This window comes from Phyllobates terribilis, unplaced genomic scaffold, assembly GCF_046119375.1.
Source record: "Phyllobates terribilis strain yellow unplaced genomic scaffold, ASM4611937v1 Scaffold_1__5_contigs__length_1240528914, whole genome shotgun sequence".
Taxonomy (NCBI): domain Eukaryota; kingdom Metazoa; phylum Chordata; class Amphibia; order Anura; family Dendrobatidae; genus Phyllobates; species Phyllobates terribilis.
This window is the reverse complement of record NW_027362761.1, coordinates 1,144,226,797-1,144,246,793: the sequence shown is the minus strand read 5'-3', so window position 1 is coordinate 1,144,246,793 and position 19,997 is coordinate 1,144,226,797. Positions and strand designations below refer to the sequence as shown.

At 44.6% G+C, this 19,997-nt stretch overlaps 1 protein-coding gene across 2 annotated transcripts in view; it reads left to right on the top strand.

Annotated features, from left to right (window-relative positions):
* SORCS2 (sortilin related VPS10 domain containing receptor 2) overlaps positions 1 to 19,997 on the top strand; it is a 1,226,315-nt gene that overhangs the window by 1,151,619 nt on the left and 54,699 nt on the right. For both annotated transcript variants that reach the window (XM_073647901.1, XM_073647911.1), the window contains exons 18-19: positions 9,961 to 10,132; positions 11,940 to 12,126. In XM_073647901.1, the coding sequence (XP_073504002.1) occupies positions 9,961 to 10,132; positions 11,940 to 12,126 (359 nt within the window). The remainder of the gene's footprint in view (positions 1 to 9,960; positions 10,133 to 11,939; positions 12,127 to 19,997) is intronic.

Sequence of the window (19,997 nt, the reverse complement as noted above, 5' to 3'; positions counted from 1 at the left end):
CAGGACAGACAAGATACAGGAGCGGATCTAGGTAATCGGCCCCTAGAAGGCGGGAGGAACAGGCTAGGAGCGTGTTCAGACAGGACAGACAAGATACAGGAGCGGGTCTAGGTAATCGGCCCCTAGAAGGCGGGAGGAACAGGCTAGGAGCGTGTTCAGACAGGCCTGGAAATACAGCCTCCAGGATAGGCAGACAAGAGAACACAGAACGGGACCTGGCACCTTCAGAGTGCAAGCACACACTGAATGAAACACAATGCTCAGGCAGGGATTGATTGGAGCAGCTGGGTTATATACCAGGTGACAGACAGCAATAGGCTGAGGACGCACAAGGGGTGTGACCCACAGCAGGTACAAAAAGCAGGAAGTGATCGGGCGCCGCCCTTAAGCAGCAGAAACAGACACAAACAGACAGCATGGAGGGAAGCCAGAGAGACATTCTGGACTGGAGATCAAGTGCGCGCTCTTGCACAGTGGGAGATGGACCACCATGCAAGGACGCCACCAGGTATGTTACAGTACCTCCCCCCTTACGCCCCCTCTTCTTCAGGCCTGCCAGAATCTTCCGCAGGGAATTCGAGGACCAGTCGTTCACTTCAAGGAGATCACTTCCACTGTCCACAGGAAAAACTGATCCCATCTGGTTAGCTAGGATGCTACCTCCTATCCAGCCATCCTCAGCAACAGACGAAACGGGTGGAGTACCAGGAACAGCACACAAGGAAGTCTCTCTCCACATATTTTCAGGTGGCACACCAGAGGGTACAGGAGACAACTGGAAGTCCTTCACCGGGTTGGAGGGGGACAGAGACTTGGGGGTAATCTCTGCTTCGAGGTACATCTTGTCAAGCTCACAGGAAGAAATAGACGGGTTATCAGGTACATAATGAAGAAAAGTCACTGTCTCTTTGTTATCTGGTGGCACCCCGGAGGATTCAGGAAATAACTAGAGATCCTCCGCCGGGTCAGAAGAGTGCAGAGGCTCAGAGAAAACATCTGCTTCAGAGTACACTAGGTCGGACTCACTGGACGAAGCAAGCGAGGTATCAGATCCAGGATATAGGAAAGTCTCTGTCCATTCACCACCAGGTAGCACCCCGAAGGGTTCTGGAGACAACTGGAGGTCCTCCGCCTGGTCAGAGGGGTGTAGAGACTCATGGGTAACCTCTGCTTCAGAGTACACTAGGTTGGACTCACTGGACGAAGCGAGCGAGGTATCAGGTACAGAGTATAGGAGAGTCTGTCCTTTCGCTACCAGGCAGCACCCCGAAGGGTTCTGGAGACAACTGGAGGTCCTCCGCCTGGTTGGAGGGGTGTAGAGACTCGGTGGTAACTACCACTTTGGGGTACCCATTGTCAGGCTCACAGGACGAAGCGGACAAAGTATCGAGTACCGGGTGTAGAGAAGTCTCTCTCCATTTGTCAGCGAGTGGTATCCCGGAGGATTCAGGAGGCAACAGGGGGTCCTCCGCCAGGTAGTAGAGGTGCACAGACTCTGAGGTAACCACAGCTTTGGAGCATCCTTGGACATGCACACCGGTTAAAGTGGGTGAAGCATCTGATGCCGGGTGCAGGAAGTTCTCCTGTGTGGAGTCTGGATGGGCAGAAGTCTCTTCGGGCAGGAGAACTGGTGCACTACCCACGCACATTACCCGTTGGGGCTTCTCCGGGATACAGGGAGATGAAGCTTCAGTAGGGACTTCAAGGTTGGGGTCTGGAGGTCTCAGGGAGGACAGACCCTGGCGTGACGGCTTGCCTCTACGTCTAGCACGTCTGGACTGCCTCTTGAGGTTGGGAGAAGTATTCCGGAAAGCGTAGTCACCCTGTGAGGATTCTGGGTGGGCAGTAGTCTCATTGGGCTGGAGGACTATTGCGCTACCCACACACATTACCCATCGGGGCTGCTCCGGGATATTGGGAAGTGAAGCTTCAGCAGGAGCCTCCGGGTTAGGATCATCGAAGACCATTAGAAAGGCCACCAGGAAGGCCATTAGGTCCAGGAGGATCGGATCCTGTGTTTCAAATAGGGGGTTGATCCATTCCAAGGCATCACCCGCTAGGTAAGACATAATGAATGCCACCTTAACCCGATCGGTGGGAAAACATAGAGGGTAGAACTTGAAGTGTAGCATGCATTGCTCCACAAATGCACGACTTTGTCTTGGATCCCCATAGTAACGTAGCGGATCCGCAGGAACGAGAGCAGATAGATCCATCTGGACGGGTGCGTAATTCGCCTGGAACTCAGCTAAGAAAAAATATATATATTTATTTATTTTAATGCATGTATTCGCTGGAAAACTTCTCAGAGAGCGAAGGCCGTGGGGCTCAACGGGAACCATGGCCTGAGCATGCTGTAATGCACACGCCCGGGCTGAGCGGCGTGTGAGTGTGATTGTAGTGATTCCACTGGACCGTGCCGGAGAGTGAATGCCTGGAGGGGCGTAACTAGGTATTCACCCGATCCGACCAGGGTCGCACGACGGCATACGACGCCAGTGCACCAAGGAGGAACCGAGCAGAGGGACCAGGTGCTACTCCAGGACAGACCCCGGACACGGCTGTTGACCCACACAGGGGAATACAGGAACAGACTGGTAGGCTGGCACACAGACTGGTGGGTATAGGCTGGCTCAACTGGGATGCAGGCAGGCGGGTATGCAGGCAGGGGGGTACAGGCAAGCACAGCTAGAGTGCAGACAGGGAGGCACTAGCAGGTAGGAACACAGGCGGGATAGGACCCAGTACACACTGGGACTCAGGAACAATACAGGCAGAGGGGTACAGGCAAGCACAGCTAGAGCGCAGACAGGGAGGGACTAGCAGGTAGGGACACTGGCGGGATAGGACCCAGTACACATTGGGACTCAGGAACAGAACCACAGATGTGGCGGACAAACACAGCAGAGTGAGGCCGCCCAGAGAGGTGAGCGAGAGCAGGGCAGGACGAGGCCGCCTGGAGCGGTGAGCAAGAGTAGAGCAGGACAAGGCCGCCAGGAGCGGTGAGCAAAGGGTCAGAGCTGAGCGAGACTGCCGGAGCAGTGAGCAAGAGTAAAGCAGGACGAGGCCGCCTGGAGCGGTGAGCAAGAGTGGAGCAAGACTGCCGGAGCAGTGAGCAAAAGGATAAGAGCGGAGCGAGACTGCCGGAGCAGTGAGCAAAAGGGTCAGAGCGGAGCAAGGCTGCCGGAGCAGTGAGCAAAAGGGTCAGAGCGGAGCAAGGCTGCCGGAGCAGCGAGCAAAGGAGCCAGAGCAGGCTAGAACCGCCGGAGCGGTGAGCAAAGGAGTCAGAGCAGGCTAGAACCGCCGGAGCGGTGAGCATAGGAGTCAGAGCAGGCTAGAACCGCCGGAGTGGTGAGCAAAGGAGCCAGAGCAGGCTAGAACCGCCGGAGCGGTGAGCAAAGGAGCCAGAGCAGGGGGGACAGGGCTCTGTTCACACGGAACAGACAGGAAGAGAAAGGCAGAGCCAGATACCCACAGGGTACTTGCAGTGAAGTAGCGAGTGGATCACAAACTCACAAACGGGAGTACAGAGACAACAAGCAGGAGTTAGGTACGAGTTCAGACTCTGCAGAAAAAGGAAGGGAACGGACATAGAGGCAAAACAGGTAAAGGATAGGAGAGAGTTCAGACTGGAACTGAGTGTACGGAGGAGACCGACACTGCAGCGGGATACAGGAGCGGGTCTGGGAATACTGCCCCCAGAGAGGCGGGACGAACAGGCAAGGAGCGTGTTCAGACAGGACAGACAAGATACAGGAGCGGATCTAGGTAATCGGCCCCTAGAAGGCGGGAGGAACAGGCTAGGAGCGTGTTCAGACAGGACAGACAAGATACAGGAGCGGGTCTAGGTAATCGGCCCCTAGAAGGCGGGAGGAACAGGCTAGGAGCGTGTTCAGACAGGCCTGGAAATACAGCCTCCAGGATAGGCAGACAAGAGAACACAGAACGGGACCTGGCACCTTCAGAGTGCAAGCACACACTGAATGAAACACAATGCTCAGGCAGGGATTGATTGGAGCAGCTGGGTTATATACCAGGTGACAGACAGCAATAGGCTGAGGACGCACAAGGGGTGTGACCCACAGCAGGTACAAAAAGCAGGAAGTGATCGGGCGCCGCCCTTAAGCAGCAGAAACAAACACAAACAGACAGCATGGAGGGAAGCCAGAGAGACATTCTGGACTGGAGATCAAGTGCGCGCTCTTGCACAGTGGGAGATGGACCACCATGCAAGAACGCCGCCAGGTATGTTACAACTGTGGGGATATGGCAAGGAGGACCAGGATTTGGAGAGATATCTCCAGCAGTGAGGAGGAGCAGAGAAAGTGTTAGCAGGTGGGAGGAAGAGAGAGCATGAGGTGGCTGTCTGTGTTTGGAGATCCAGGATTGTATGTTGAGGAATAATTTGGAGGAGGAGGCGAGATGAATTGGGAGGATAGAGGGAGAGATGAAGAGTACAATGATATAGTCTGCCCGGGTCCAGTGCCAGACACAGTACAATGATATAGTCTGCCCGGGTCCAGTGCCAGACACAGTACAATGATATAGTCTGCCCGGGTCCAGTGCCAGACACAGTACAATGATATAGTCTGCCCGGGTCCAGTGCCAGACACAGTACAATGATATAGTCTGCCCGGGTCCAGTGCCAGACACAGTACAATGATATAGTCTGCCCGGGTCCAGTGCCAGACACAGTACAATGATATAGTCTGCCCGGGTCCAGTGCCAGACACAGTACAATGACATAGTCTGCCCAGGTCCAGTGCCAGACACAGTACAATGATATAGTCTGCCCGGGTCCAGTGCCAGACACAGTACAATGATATGGTCTGCCCGGCTCCAGTGCCAGACACAGTACAATGATATAGTCTGCCCGGGTCCAGTGCCAGACACAGTACAATGATATAGTCTGCCCAGGTCCAGTGCCAGACACAGTACAATGATACAGTCTGCCCAGGTCCAGTGCCAGACACAGTACAATGATATAGTCTGCCCAAGTCCACAGCCAGACACAGTACAATGATATAGTCTGCCCGGATCCAGTGCCAGACACAGTACAATGACATAGTCTGCCCGGGTCCAGTGCCAGACACAGTACAATGATATAGCCTGCCCGGGTCCAGTGCCAGACACAGTACAATGATATAGTCTGCCCAGGTCCAGTGCCAGACACAGTACAATGATATAGTCTGCCCGGGTCCAGTGCCAGACACAATACAATGACATAGTCTGCCCGGGTCCAGTGCCAGACACAGTACAATGATATAGTATATATATATATATATATATATATATATATATATATATATATATATATATATATATATATATATATATATATATATTATATATATATACACAGTACAGACCAAAAGTTTGGACACACCTTCTCATTTAAAGATTTTTCTGTATTTTCTTGACTATGAAAATTGTACATTCACACTGAAGGCATCAAAACTTTGAATTAACACATGTGGAATTATATACTTAACAAAAAAGTGTGAAACAACTGAAAATATGTCTTATATTCTAGGTTCTTCAAAGTAGCCACCTTTTGCTTTGATGACTGCTTTGCACACTCTTGGCATTCTCTTGATGAGCTTCAAGAGGTAGTCACTGGAAATGGTCTTCCAACAATCTTGAAGGAGTTGCCAGAGATGCTTAGCACTTGTTGGCCCTTTTGCCTTCACTCTGCGGTCCAGCTCACCCCAAACCATCTCGATTGGGTTCAGGTCTGGTGACTGTGGAGACCAGGTCATCTGGTGTAGCACCCCATCACTCTCCCCCTTGGTCAAATAGGCCTTGCAGAGCCTGGAGGTGTGTTTGGGGTCATTGTCCTGTTGAAAAATAAATGATGGTCCAACTAAACGTAAACCAGATTTAATAGCATGCCGCTGCAAGATGCTGTGGTAGCCATGCTGGTTCAGTATGCCTTCAATTTTGAATAAATCCCCAACAGTGTCACCAGCAAAGCACCCCCACACCATCACACCTCCTCCTCCATGCTTCACGGTGGGAACCAGGCATGTAGAGTCCATCCGTTCACCTTTTCTGCATCACACAAAGACACGGTGGTTGGAACCAAATATCTCAAATTTGGACTCATCAGACCAAAGCACAGATTTCCACTGGTCTAATGTCCATTCCTTGTGTTCTTTAGCCCAATCAAGTCTCTTCTGCTTGTTGCCTGTCCTTAGCAGTGGTTTCCTAGCAGCTATTTTACCATGAAGGCCTGCTGCACAAAGTCTCCTCTTAACAGTTGTTGTAGAGATGTGTCTGCTGCTAGAACTCTGTGTGGCATTGACCTGGTCTCTGATCTGAGCTGCTATTAACCTGCGATTTCTGAGGCTGGTGACTCGGATAAACTTATCCTCAGAAGCAGAGGTGACTCTTGGTCTTCCTTTCCTGGGGCGGTCCTCATGTGAGCCAGTTTCTTTGTAGCGCTTGATAGTTTTTGCAACTGCACTTGGGGACAGATTCAAAGTTTGCCCAATTTTTCGGACTGACTGACCTTCATTTCTTAAAGTAATGATGGCCACTCGTTTTTCTTTACTTAGCTGCTTTTTTCTTGCAATAATACAAATTCTAACAGTCTATTCAGTAGGACTATCAGCTGTGTATCCACCAGACTTCTGCACAACACAACTGATGGTCCCAACCCCATTTATAAGGCAAGAAATCTCATTTATTAAACCTGACAGGACACACCTGTGAAGTGAAAACCATTTCCGGTGACTACCTCTTGAAGCTTATCAAGAGAATGCCAAGAGTGTGCAAAGCAGTAATCAAAGCAAAAGGTGGCTACTTTGAAGAACCTAGAATATAAGACATATTTTCAGTTGTTTCACACTTTTTTGTTAAGTATATAATTCCACGTGTGTTAATTCATAGTTTTGATGCCTTCAGTGAGAATGTACAATTTTCATAGTCATGAAAATACATAAAAAATTTAAATGAGAAGGTGTGTCCAAACTTTTGAAAAATAAAAAACAAACATTAATTCAAAAACACATTAAATGAGCAAATCTATTTTAAGAAAAAATTTAAAGTATAAAAATGATCAGAAAGTATTTTACATGGGAATCATGGCAATAGTCTAGGAAGTTAAAAAGTTACAACTATTTAAACTAAACTAATGTTTGCTTAAGAAAAAAAAAAAAAGGCTAAACGGTGTCTGGTCCACAATGGCCAAAATATTTGGATCTGATAAATATTGTACATATGTGGACCCACCAATAGCTGGATCGTTGTGTAGCACTGACATTTAGAGATGTTGAAATTCTTCCCCAGTTTGCCCTCCCTCATTTTAAGTCACCCGGCATCAACCGCGCGATTAATTAAATTCAGTGTTAGCGTTCTCCAACCGAGCAAGCGTCCATGAAGTTCCTAGAGCATGCGAGCCGATGAAGAGGAAAGCACATCTTCCATTGGAATAAACAACCCGACCCTTTGAAAAATAATTGCCTACTTTACATTTTAGACCCATCCAATTTAAAAAGGATTTTGGTTTACTGCAAACACGAGACTATTTAGTAAAGCGAAACCCGTGAATGGGTTATCTCAGCTTCATCTGGAAAGATACTATTATTTCTTGTGTGGCCCGACGGCCTTTAACGGGCTCTCGCGCACATTGTGCTGTTCTGCTACTGTGCCATTTGTGGTTGTTATGTAGGATTAAGATACTTGGAAGCCACATTTACAGTGTCTGCCTTTCCAGGGAGTTAATGCAGAACAGAATAAGCAATTCTGTGACACAACACATGTGCTAAATTATTTATGAGAGTCGTTATGTAGGCAAACAACTGAAGAAAAGAGTAAAAGGCATTAAAAAGGTGAAAAATCTTTCAAATGATGTTTAGCTGTTTCTATTCCTTCTAACATACTGTATGAAACCTACATTTTCGGACATTTTAAGGATCACATGATCTCCCCCCAAAATGTCCAGAAATTCCACAACCTTTCACAGTCTTTTCTTAAATTCAGCTATCTCCAATAGACCTGTCTTGCATAACAATAGTTAGGGCACCCTCACTCTCACAACACTTGGAGCAATGACATACACAAGTATTTTGCACCATTAGTCCGTGGATCGTTAGCGCTCCATGAGGTTCTTCCACCAGTGCTGATGTAATTATAGTTTGCCCTTTGGCCCTTCTATTTTTTTTTCTGCTTTTTGCTGATCTCCAACATAAAATTTAAAAAATAAAGAGTTATGCATTAACATTATTACTCTTTATTTTTGTTATATATTTTGTGTCTTTTTATTCAATTAACCTAGCCCTAAACCTAACCCTAGCCTTAATCCTAGCCCTAGTTCCAGCCCTAGCACTAACTTTAGTTAGGGTTGGAAAAAGTGTGTAAAAATTGTAGGGATTTATTCCCTTTTAGGCAGCTTTGTAGCGTTCACACAGGAATGTAGTTTCTGGGTCAAACAAGGAGGTTTATTGAAGTGCATAAACTTCCAGCAGAATGAAAAACAAACAGCCTTTCACCTGCATAAAGGAACAAAATAAACAGTCCATACACAGGCACATGCGGGCTCACCCCTGCAGATAAATGTCCAGCTGTGTCTCAAGTTCTATCAGAGACACCAGCATCAAGGGGTCTTTTCACCTCTCCTCCGAGACACAGACCAGTCTCTCACCTGTGCGGCAATCCTGGTGGTCATCTGGCTCCTTTTAGTCTGCAACAAACTGAACTCTGCAGCTCCCAGCAGAGTCCACTGCTCAGTTCCCCAGCACACAGCACACCAAGTGAACCTACTTCCTGCTTATAGGAAAAAGCTATGCAGGTGCCTCTAATCAAACTCTGCAGAGTTTGGATTTAACCGTGTCATACCTGGCTTTAGTACAAAATGTAAGCGCTATTACAAAGTGAGTATTTTGTTTGATTCTTAAAGAGGCAGCACATGCACTTTAATCTGCAACATCTCTCCCAGTTAATCCCTGTCTCTCCTATCACAAAACTAGAAGTGAGAGGAGAGAGAAAGAGTAGTGGAGTGGTACAGTGCACAGTTGGGATGAGTTTGTCATCAGTTGCTTCACTCTGCATCGGTAGCGACCAAGATGACAAAGCTGAGTTCTTTGTCATCTTGGTCGCTGCCTCTGCCTACACAGAGCGCAGCAACTGATGACAAACTCATCTCAACTGATGCACTCTGCGTATTAAATGGCTGCAGCAACCGTGATGATAAAAGCAACAACTGCCAGCTTTGCTCGCTCTTGATATTGTTAGGGCTCACTGAATATTAAGGACTCTGTAATGCATGAATATCTGGACATAAACTTCGTAACAATAAACTTACTGATACCACATTTTATTGCAATGAGTATTATTCCGAAAAAAAAAATCAGTCGCTTGCAGTTTTTTATTGGTTTATTGGCACTAACGTGAAGTTTTGTCTACACTGGACAGAAAAAAATGGAAAGTAAAAATGGAAAAACAGGAAACTAGTAATAGAAGTAATAGTAAACTAAGAGATCCCGCAGTGTTTCATTTCTCTGCAGCGCCACTACAGGAAAAGTTTGGCATTACATGGTGCCTAACCTTGGACTGTCCAACAGGGGAACAGGTGAATCCCCCTGTAGGTCGCTCTACAGGAGTGGGCACCTTAACCCCCATATGAGCAGTAGGTGGCACAATACACTTGATTCTCTATGTACAGACAAGGGTAGCATCTCAATGATCATTTAACAAACTGCCCAGTCTATTATATGGTAAGTTTGGATATTGTAATATACGTATGTAGGTGAACAGTGGACCCCCAGAGTCAGTGTTACTGGTGGGCCCTTAGTCCTTCTGTCTGACACTGATGCTGCCCATAGAGATTAATGGTCTATAAACGTAAGGAACAGACATGCCATGTGCTCCTGAGAGAGGGGCTTTTGTGGACCTTTATTGCTCCAGCGAGTATGTGAGTATATACACAATATTCTTCTTCATCTGTGTATTATATTACAGGTATAGGAAAGTCATATCTAACGTGTGTGAAGGAGGCATCGATCTGCAGGAAAATCTAGCCCATTATCAGTGTCCTTTAATGGCACCAAAAGGTTTGAGAATCACCATCAAAGGAGACTCGATGGCTGTGAAGCCGGGAGAGGACATCACATTTATTGTACAGCAGGAGCAGGTAGCCTCTGAGGATGCAGCTTATATGAGCACAATACATGTATTGTATTCTGCAATTATTTTCTCTCTTGATTTATTTGTTTATTTTGTGTTTTGATGCCTATTCACACTTCTGTGTGGGTTTCATTATGCTCCGTATATTTTCTAATTAATCATATATGTCCACAAGAAGTAATGTTAGACACTTCACCAATTAATAAACACCCCATCTGTAACAGCAATAGAATTTAGCTGTTCGATAAGAAGAGATTCCAGATTAGTATAAAAAAAAATCTATTTTTATTTGCAGATATTTAAAAATAAAATACAATTTAAAAAGACAGGGCAGGAAGCCTCCAGAAAATGGGGGGACAGCAGCAAGGTATACACAAATCCATACGTTTTGGATATAGATAAATCCAGAACCTTAGGGCAGAGTACAAAAGGATGCAGAATATCTATAAGTATGACAAGGTATATAACGATATTATTATTATTATTATTATTATTATTATAATGCCATAAGTTTTGTAGCCATTAAAGAATAAAGTGCAAGTGCCAGATTATATCCTAATGATAGGGATATACTTGTCATTAAATAAGACAATCCTAATTGTAAAGATATATTATGTATTTAAAAAAACATAAAGCAAGAAACTTGAAGAAACCAAACATCTCTCTGACAATCATTAGTCAAATATAAGTACAGGGTATAATACCTGAATTGTAAGGATCGTCAAAGGAGCTGGTGATTGCTGTGTCCTCCCCACACCCGACACCGTTTTGCCTATGTTTGGACGCCCCCAGATGAAGCATAGGCGAAACAGCGTCAGGTGTGAGGAGGACACAGCAACCACCAGATGAAGCATAGGCGAAACAGCGTCAGGTGTGGGGAGGACACAGCAAACACCAGCTCCTTTGACGATCATTACAATTCAGGTATTATGCCCTGTACGTACATTTGACTAATGATTGTCAGAGAGATGTTTTGGCTTCTTTGACGAGTCTCAGCAGTTGCTCCCAGTGTCTGTTTTTGTCTGTAGCACTGATGTTACATTGATAGCTCTGCAGCCAATCAATGAGCTTAGCGGCTCTGCCCAAGTTGATGACACAAGCCGCTCACGGATTGGCTGCAGCGTTGTCTACGTGACATCAGCTCTAGGTAATTTCATTCTAGAACTGGACTCATAAAATGTTTATTAGAACATCAGGCAGGAAAAACTTTCAGAAAGTATTATGCAGCTATTCTGACACAGTAAGTACACCAGCCTCACCAGGGGTAAGAAATCTCTCTCTTAAATTGGTATTAACATGTTATTGTAGGAAGTTGGCTGAACCGAGTACAAACTATTTAACAAACTACTCGCTTCCCATTAAAAATATTTTATGTCCTGCCAAAATATATGTATAACGTTTTGTACACTTCAAAGGGCTTGCTCACACAGACTGCAGACTGCACTCGGATGTCATCTAAATGCAGTCTCATTTTTTTCACGGACCGATAGACTTGCATTGCTGATTTTGATCTGACCCTGGGATCAAAATCAGACATGTCTCCGCAATTTTCTGAAAAATCACGGATGTGTGAATGGCCCCGTAAACTATTACAGATGTGAGTACGATCCGTGAAAACCATGTATAACACTCGTACTTGAAAAACTAATGTGTGAATGAAGCCTAAATATGCTGTCATGAGAACCTCTCAGTGGGGCAGCCTCAGGCTTTTGGCTTCAGCTTAAGGTGATTATATCTCAGCCCTGAACCCATAAATTTGACCTTTACATTGACCTCCTTTTCTAATAGTGAAATATTTTGCATTTTTCTTCCAGGGAGATATTTTAAACACAAAATATCAAGTGGATTTGGGAGATGGATTCAAGGCCATTTATGTGAATCTTACAGTGACGGGCGAACCCATCCGCCATCGATATGAGAGTCCGGGATTATACAAGGTGTCAGTTAAAGCGGAGAATGTGGCTGGACATGATGAAGCCATCATCTACGTGCAGGTCATCAGTAAGTGGCATCAGTTATTCATTTTTAGCTCTGTAAATATTCTACATTACTTAAAGGGAATCTATCAGTAAGTTCAGTTCGCACACACCATTTATATGGACATGCCGATCTTTAAAAACTACATTTTTAGACACCTTTATATCTTCTATCTGTTGCTGCATTCCTGAGTGATTTGCATTGTAAGTCATATGCCAATAAAGGGTTAAGTTCTCTGGGCGTGACTGAACATTTCCCTATCTTCTGCCTTCCAAGGTTGTTTCTCCCCCCAGCACCAGCCTCTTGAGGTTGATTGATAGCTGACTGTCTGTGTGATGTCAGGCAAAGAAATCAGACAGTGAGTTATCAATCAAGCTAAGAGACTGGTGCTGGGTGAGGAAACAACCTTGGGAGGCAGAGGCTCTGTAAGTGCTGTGTCACACACAGAGCACTCAATACATCATTTACATATGAATTAAAACCCTAATTTCTTGGGAATGCAGCAACAGATAAAGGATATAAAGGTGTCAATGGATTTGGCTTTCAAAGACCTGTAGGCCCACACAGTTGTGTTTAAAATAATAGCAGTGTGTTCAAAAACATCAGTTAAGCACAAAATCTTTATACTAGTTGTTATTTCCATGCATTGGGGACATTGCACACTGTTTTCTAATTCAAAACATGAAGAGAAATGTATATAATTTTTAACTAATTTACAGAAAATAACAAAAAATTAACATTAGACTGTTCTAAAAAATAGCAGTGTCTGTATTTGTCTTTACAAACTCACAATATGTACTTTTTGTGAGGATTTAGCACTCCTGTGAATCACTAACCTAATATTTAGTTGTAGACCCACAGTTTTTTAGAACTGCTTCACATCTATGTTGCATAGAGTCAACCAACCTCTGACACCTGTCACGTGTTATTCCAGCCCAGGATGCATTGACTACATCCCAACAATTTTTTGGCATTTGTTGGCTTTGCCTTAAAAACTGTATTTTTGATGTCACCCCTCAAGTGTTCTATCGAATTAAGATCCGGGGATTGGGTTGGCCACTCCTTAACCTCAATTTTGTTTGACTGGAACCAATATTTTGCTTGTTTACTGGTGTGTTTAGGGTCGTTGTCTTGTTGAAACACCCATTTCAATAGCATATCCTCTTCATCGTAAGACAACATGACCTCTTCAAGTATTTTACTATATGCAAACTGGTCCATGATCCCTGGTATGGGGTAAATAGTAAGGGAAACATGCCCATATCATGATGCTTGTACGACCATGCTTCACTGTCTTCAGAGTGTACTGTGGCTTGAATGCAGAGTTTGAGGGTCGTCTGATGAACTGTCTGTGGCCCTTGGACCCAAAAAGAACAATTTTACTTTCATCAGTCCACAAAATGTTTCTCCATTTCTCTTTAGGCCAGGTGATGTGTTCTTTTAACAGTGGGACTTTGCAGGGATTCCTTGCTAAGAGATTAGCTTCACACAGGTGTCTTCTAACTGTCACAGTACTCATAGGTACCTTGAGACTGTCTGTGATCATCCTGAGCTGATCATTGGCTGAGCCTTTGCCATTCTGGCTATTCTTCGATCCATTCGAATGGTAGTCTTCTGTTTTTTTCCACGTCTCTCTGGTTTTGCTTTTCATCTTAAAGCATTGGTGATCATTTTAGCTGAACAGCCTATCATTGTCTGCACTTCTTTATAAGTTTTGCCATCTCCAATCAACTTTTTAATCAAAATACACTGTTCTTCTGAACAATGTCTGGAACGACCCATATTTCTCAGGCTTTCAAGGAGAAATGCATGTACAACATGTGCTGGCTTCACCCTTACATAAGGACCACCTGATTCACACCTGTTTCTTCGCAGAATGATTGGCCTCACTAATTGAACTCCACACTGCTATTATTTTGAACACACCATCTTTCAATTAATTATTCACATGCACAGACTCAAAAACATGCAGATCCTGAATGCGGAGTCTGATGGTTCTCTTACAATCTACTGCACCAACTGGTAAATTGATTGACATGTGGTAAGTAATATAATTTATACCAAAAGCAGTGAATAATCTGGTTAGTCATATTGGACTGCTATTATTTTGAACATTACTGCACATGCGGATTGATCTTGCTGATTCCCTTTAAACTGTGTCTTATTCCTTATTCACACCCAGAGCTGCAATCAAAGTTCTGCTTGTCTCCTGATACCAGTGCATTATGTTGCCTGAAATAACAATAATACAGTTGCAGCGCAGCTGATATATCTAATACATTGTGTTTCCACAATGTATGGCGAAATAGAGAAAAGCAGTCCAAAATAAGTAAAGCAAAGTATTCATATGATTAATTACCAAGTGTGAAATAATATGAAAAGCCAAGCTCTGTCTTTATACATTACATTAAAGTGACTTATTTTGATAATGATGTATAATATCATAAGCAAGTATATAAATGCCGGTATAAGACCATACTTAATGTATATTATTACACTCCTAAATTGTAGACAATTGGCTCTGCAAGATGGTAGATTTTTATTCCAGTACAGACTATGTAAGGATATTGTGTATTAACACAGCCATTTATTATAATGATAGCTAATATACTACATGATTATAGAAATATATTCATAAGTAATTTAGAGAATGTGTTCATTTAAGATCATAAGATTTGTAAGAACTTAGATCACATGAATCTGCTGAGTAATCGGAAAAATGGACGAGAAAACCAGAACGGCAATGTCAGCCAAGCCTGAATGGAAATGCATGAAGAAGTCCTTCACAGTAATTGATTATATCCATGATGGCCATATGAATAGGGTCCATGTCACTACCTTAATTAGGGGTTCAGCTAAGGTCCATGTCACTACCTTAATTAGGGGCTCGGATAGGGTCCATGTCACTACCTTAATTAGGGGTTGTCTCAGGTAAATAATAGAATTAAAGTTTTTGGGAAAGCAGCATGATATAGAGACAGAGACCCTGATTCCAGCAATGTATCACTTACTGGTTTGCTTGCTGCAGTTTTGATAAAATCCTGGTTGTCTTTGGTGTAGATCTAGCAGTTCTCTGAATGCTGAGCTCTGTATAACCCTGCCCACACCATTAATTGGCATCTTTCTGCCTATGCACAGTGTACAGAGAAAGCTACCAATCATTGGTGGGGGTGTGGCTGGACTAACTTGCAGCAGGCCAAGTAGCTCTCTAGAGATGATCTCCTGCTGATAAAACAGTGACTTTATCAAAACTACACCAAGCAGCCCAGTAAGTGACACAACGCTAGATTCGGGGTCTCTGTCTCTCTATTATGCTGCTCTCAAATTTGTCAGTAAAAATATGGTGACAGATTTTCTTTTAAAAGAGTGGGGATTGAAATAAATGCAAGGGTGGATCAACTTTGCCAGAGCAGGGATTGCCCATGGGGTGGGAATTTCAACAGCACATGTGGGACAACCCCTGATATTGACACCTTTTGGAGGCATGTTTCACTGTTTATTCAGAATTCAGAATTGTGGGTAAATAACTTTGTTTCAAGCATGTGATGCTCGTTTAAAATCACTGTGGCAAGTAACAGGTGTGGGCAATATGAAAATCACACCTGAAACCAGATAAAAAGGGGTGAAGTTGACTCAATCACTGCATTGTGTGTCTGAGTGTGCTACACTAAGCATGAAGAGCAGAAAGAGGAGAAGAGAACTGTCTCAGGAATTGAGAACCAAGATTGTTGACAAATATCAACAATCTCAAGGTTACGAGTCCATCTCCAGAAATCTTGAAGTTCTTTTGTCCACAGTGCACAACATAATCAAAAAGTTTACAACCCATGGCACTGTAGCTTATCTCATTGTACGTAGACGGCAGAGAAAAATTGATGAAAGGTTGCAACGTAGGATAGTCCGGATGGTGGATAAGCAGCCCCAATCAAGTTCCAAAGAAATTCAAGCTGTCCTGCAGGCTCAGGTTGCATCAGTGTCAGCGTGAACTATCCATTGACGTTTGAATGAAATTAAACGCTATGGCAGGAGACCCTGGAGTACCCCACTGCTGACACAGAGATATAAAAAAGCTAGACTGCAGTTTGCCATGTACGTGAGTAAGCCAAAATCCTTCTGGGAAAGTGTCTTGTGGACAGATGAGACCAAGATAGAGCATTCTGGTAAAGCACACCATTCTACCGTTTATTGAAAACGGAATGAGGCCTATAAAGAAAAGAACACAGTACCTACAGTCAAATATGGTGGAGGTTCAAATATGTTTTGGGGTTATTTTGCTGGTTCTGGCACTAGGTGCCTTGACTGTGTTCAAGGCATCATGAAGTCTGAAGACTACCAAAAGAGTTTGAGTCGCAATGTAGTGCTCAGTTTTAGAAAGCTGGGTTTGCATCCTAGGTCATGGATCTTCCAGCAGGTCAATAACTCCAAACATACTTTAAGAAGCCCCCAGAAATGGATGGAAACAAAGCGCTGGAGAACTCTGAAGTGGCAGCAATGAGTCCGGATCTAAATCCCATTGATCACCTGTGGAGAGATCTTAAAACTGCTGTTGGGAGAAGGTGCCTTCAAATATGAGAGACCTGGAGCAGTTTGCAATAGAGGAGTGGCCCAAAATAACAGTTGAGAGGTGTAAGAAGCTTGTTCATGGTTACAGGACGTGATTGATTGCAGTTATTTATTCCAAGGATTTGGCAACCAACGAACCAAGTATTAAGTTGAGGGTGCCAACAATTTTGTCCAGCCCATTTTTGTTTGTTTTTTTGTGTGAAATGATGTCCAATTTGCCTTTTTTTCTAATTTGTTTGTCTTGTTCCAATACACACAAAGGAAATAAGCAGGTGTATAATGTAGCACCCTGAGGATTCGGCTGCTACAGGGGTATTACACCTCAAGCCAGAGGTGTGATATTCCACTCCCGGGTAAGGATGGAGTGTGGAACTGAGCTCGGTAGGCTGCATACACTACATACATCCCATTTCCGGGGGACAGATCGACGGTACTCCCACCAGTTTATGTGCAGGTACGATAGTGTCTGTCCCTGGCTGGAGTGGGAGGGGGGTGGAACATCCCAGTAGTGTAGGGGCAGATAGGGGGAGCAGTCTGGGTAAAGCTAGGAGCTCATTGGGTGCTGGTCACCTGAGCTCACACATAGAGGGAGTATATAAGGTGGGAACCATCTTAGATCAGGGTCAGACAGGCAGACAGCTACTAGTCAGTCTGTTGTAGAGGGTCAAGCAGTCCTGAAAGAAGAGAGAGAGAGGAGTCAGAAGGACCCAGAGGGGAAGAAGAGGGAACCCCAAGAGCCCAAATACAAGCAACAGGGTGAAGGGTTGGCACAAGGGTACTGGATCCCAAGCTGGTGGAGGGCACTAATCCTCAGCCAGAGACCGGAGGTTGTGGGCAGGATCTGCCACGACCCCCCACTAAATCCACCAGGAAGGCAGACCAAGTATAGGGTCAGGGAACCCAGAAGAGGTGTACCCACCAAGAGACCCGAGGGAGCCGGACATAGGTGGATCCCTGGTGGGGAAGGCCAGAGAAAAGGAACGTCAGAAAGGGAGCTCAGGATCACGCTCCAGAACTACCTGGGGGTTGGCCGAGTCCAGGACCTGGTGGACGCAGCACGGCTCGGGCGGTCACTCAAGGCCGGAGTGACCAGAACAACAGCAGTAAGTAAACACCCTGAACTGCACAGCCCGACTCTGAGTCTTAATCCCATCCTCACTGCACCACCACAACCACCACCCTCTACAACTGACCCCCTGAGGCTATACCCCTCCCGTTGGGGGTTATACCACCAGAAGCTGCACACACACCACCAGCCTCAGCGGACCCTGCTGCAGCGGCGGCCGTAGTGACCGCAAATCAACGGGTGGCGTAGTCGACACTAAAGAACATCCAGCAACATCTGTAGGACTGCCACACACTGAGCTTGACACCCTGGGCACGGACCGGGTCACCGCCACTCGGAGACTACAACCCCCATCTGATCCGGCTCCGGGTATCCCCCAAACAACACTGGCCCAGGGGGCACGTCATATAACAAAATATGTGTAAGTGCAATCATTTTCTGGGAGAAATACTTCATTTTCTGGAACAATTTCAAGGGTACTTGAACTGTGCTCTTGTATAAGCATTCAAGAGAGTTGAAAGAGGTGTTGGATGCTGACAGGCTGTCAAATTTGGCTCAGAACAGAAACAAGAAGCTTGCAGTGTATTATATTGCCTGCAAGCTGCAGTAGAAAAAATCTTTACCATTTTCAATTAAAACCAATTGCAAAAAAATTATATCAAGCAGTACAAACAATGCACTAAACATGCAAAGATCTACATAGCTTGTAACTGTTTTACACTAGGTAGAGATTTTGGTGACTTAGAATAATTCTGAACATTTATATGCTCTTGCTCTGCAGAAATACAAGGTGAGGAAGATGTTACTTATGTGCTATCTGGATACAGTACAATGATTCAATACCTTAATTTATGCAATAGTAAGCATAGATACTCTATATATGGTAGAGTTTTGCATGAAATAATGAAAACTGGTTAAAAAGAACCTGTCAGGATGATTTTACTATTGAAACTGGTGGCATGGCTGTATCAATCATGGTACATCTGATATTCAAATTGCCTCTTCAGAGAGGAAGAGGACTAGAACTCTGGTGCTATCTAGACTTTTAAAATTGCTACTTCCAGTAGGTGGCACTAAAGTACTAGTTCTCTTCCTCTCTGAATAAGCAATTTGCATATTTAATTTCCCAGAGGCCTATAAGTCTCCTTACACATGCACGTCACTTTTCAGGAAAAGAGATGTTATCCCTTAGATCCCTGTCAGAGGCCTCTCATACAGCCAAATCAGATGTCTTGCTTTGCACTGAGGAGGGGCAACACTCCAAAACACGCGTCTGCAAACAGATTCTGGTTTGGCTTTTATTCTAAGTCATGTGACAAGGCTCGTTAAAGTGTCGATATTTTAGATTTTAAGGTTGAAAGTAGACATAATTCCATTAATTTCAACCTGTAGCCTAACATGTTGTTGCAGAGGAAGGCAAAAACCCCATGGGGCAAACACTAGTAGCTCCATATTAGGGGAAAAATTCCTTCCCGACTCCACATACGGCTATCAGACTAGTTCCCTGGATCAACACCCCATCACAGAATCTGGTGCTCTTAACCTGTAGTATTGTATTTTACAAGAAAGGATTCCAGGCCCTTCTTGAATTTCAGTAGTGAATCAACCGTTACAAAATCATGCGGCAGAGAGTTCCAAAGTCTCACTTCTCTTACAGTAAAGAATCACCGTCTGTGATTATGGTTGAACCTTCTTTCTTCTATGTAGATGATGCCCTTTATTGACTTTAGGATTTCTACTTCCAGCAGGAGGCATTAGAGTTCTAGTCCTCTACCTCTTTGAAGAGACGATTTGCACATGTAATTTCCCAGAGGAGCATTGCATGACCTATAAGTCTCCTTACACCATCATGTCACTATCCACAAGGACAGACGTTCCCCCTTATACTCCGGTACATCCGATGTAACTCAATGTACCAGTGATAAGAAAAGAAAGTTTTGAAGCCACATGCAATTTAGCCTGCAAGTGCATTGGGGGCGTAGTTTTGCATTCTGAGTACTCTGGAATTCCCTCAGTGCAATTCCAGGCTACTTTGCATGTTGCTTCAAAGATTTCTCAGCACTGGCACTTTGGAATACTACAATACAGACATCATGTTTATTGTTTTATTGTGTTAGGACCTATACAGCAACATCACTAGTTTCAGTTGTAAAATTGTCCTGACTGGTTCCCTTTAAAGGCAAGGACAGTGGTATTGCTGATGCTCCAAAACTGAGCAGTGAATAATACAGTGCATAAATGAGAATTCCTATTTCCTCATTCACTA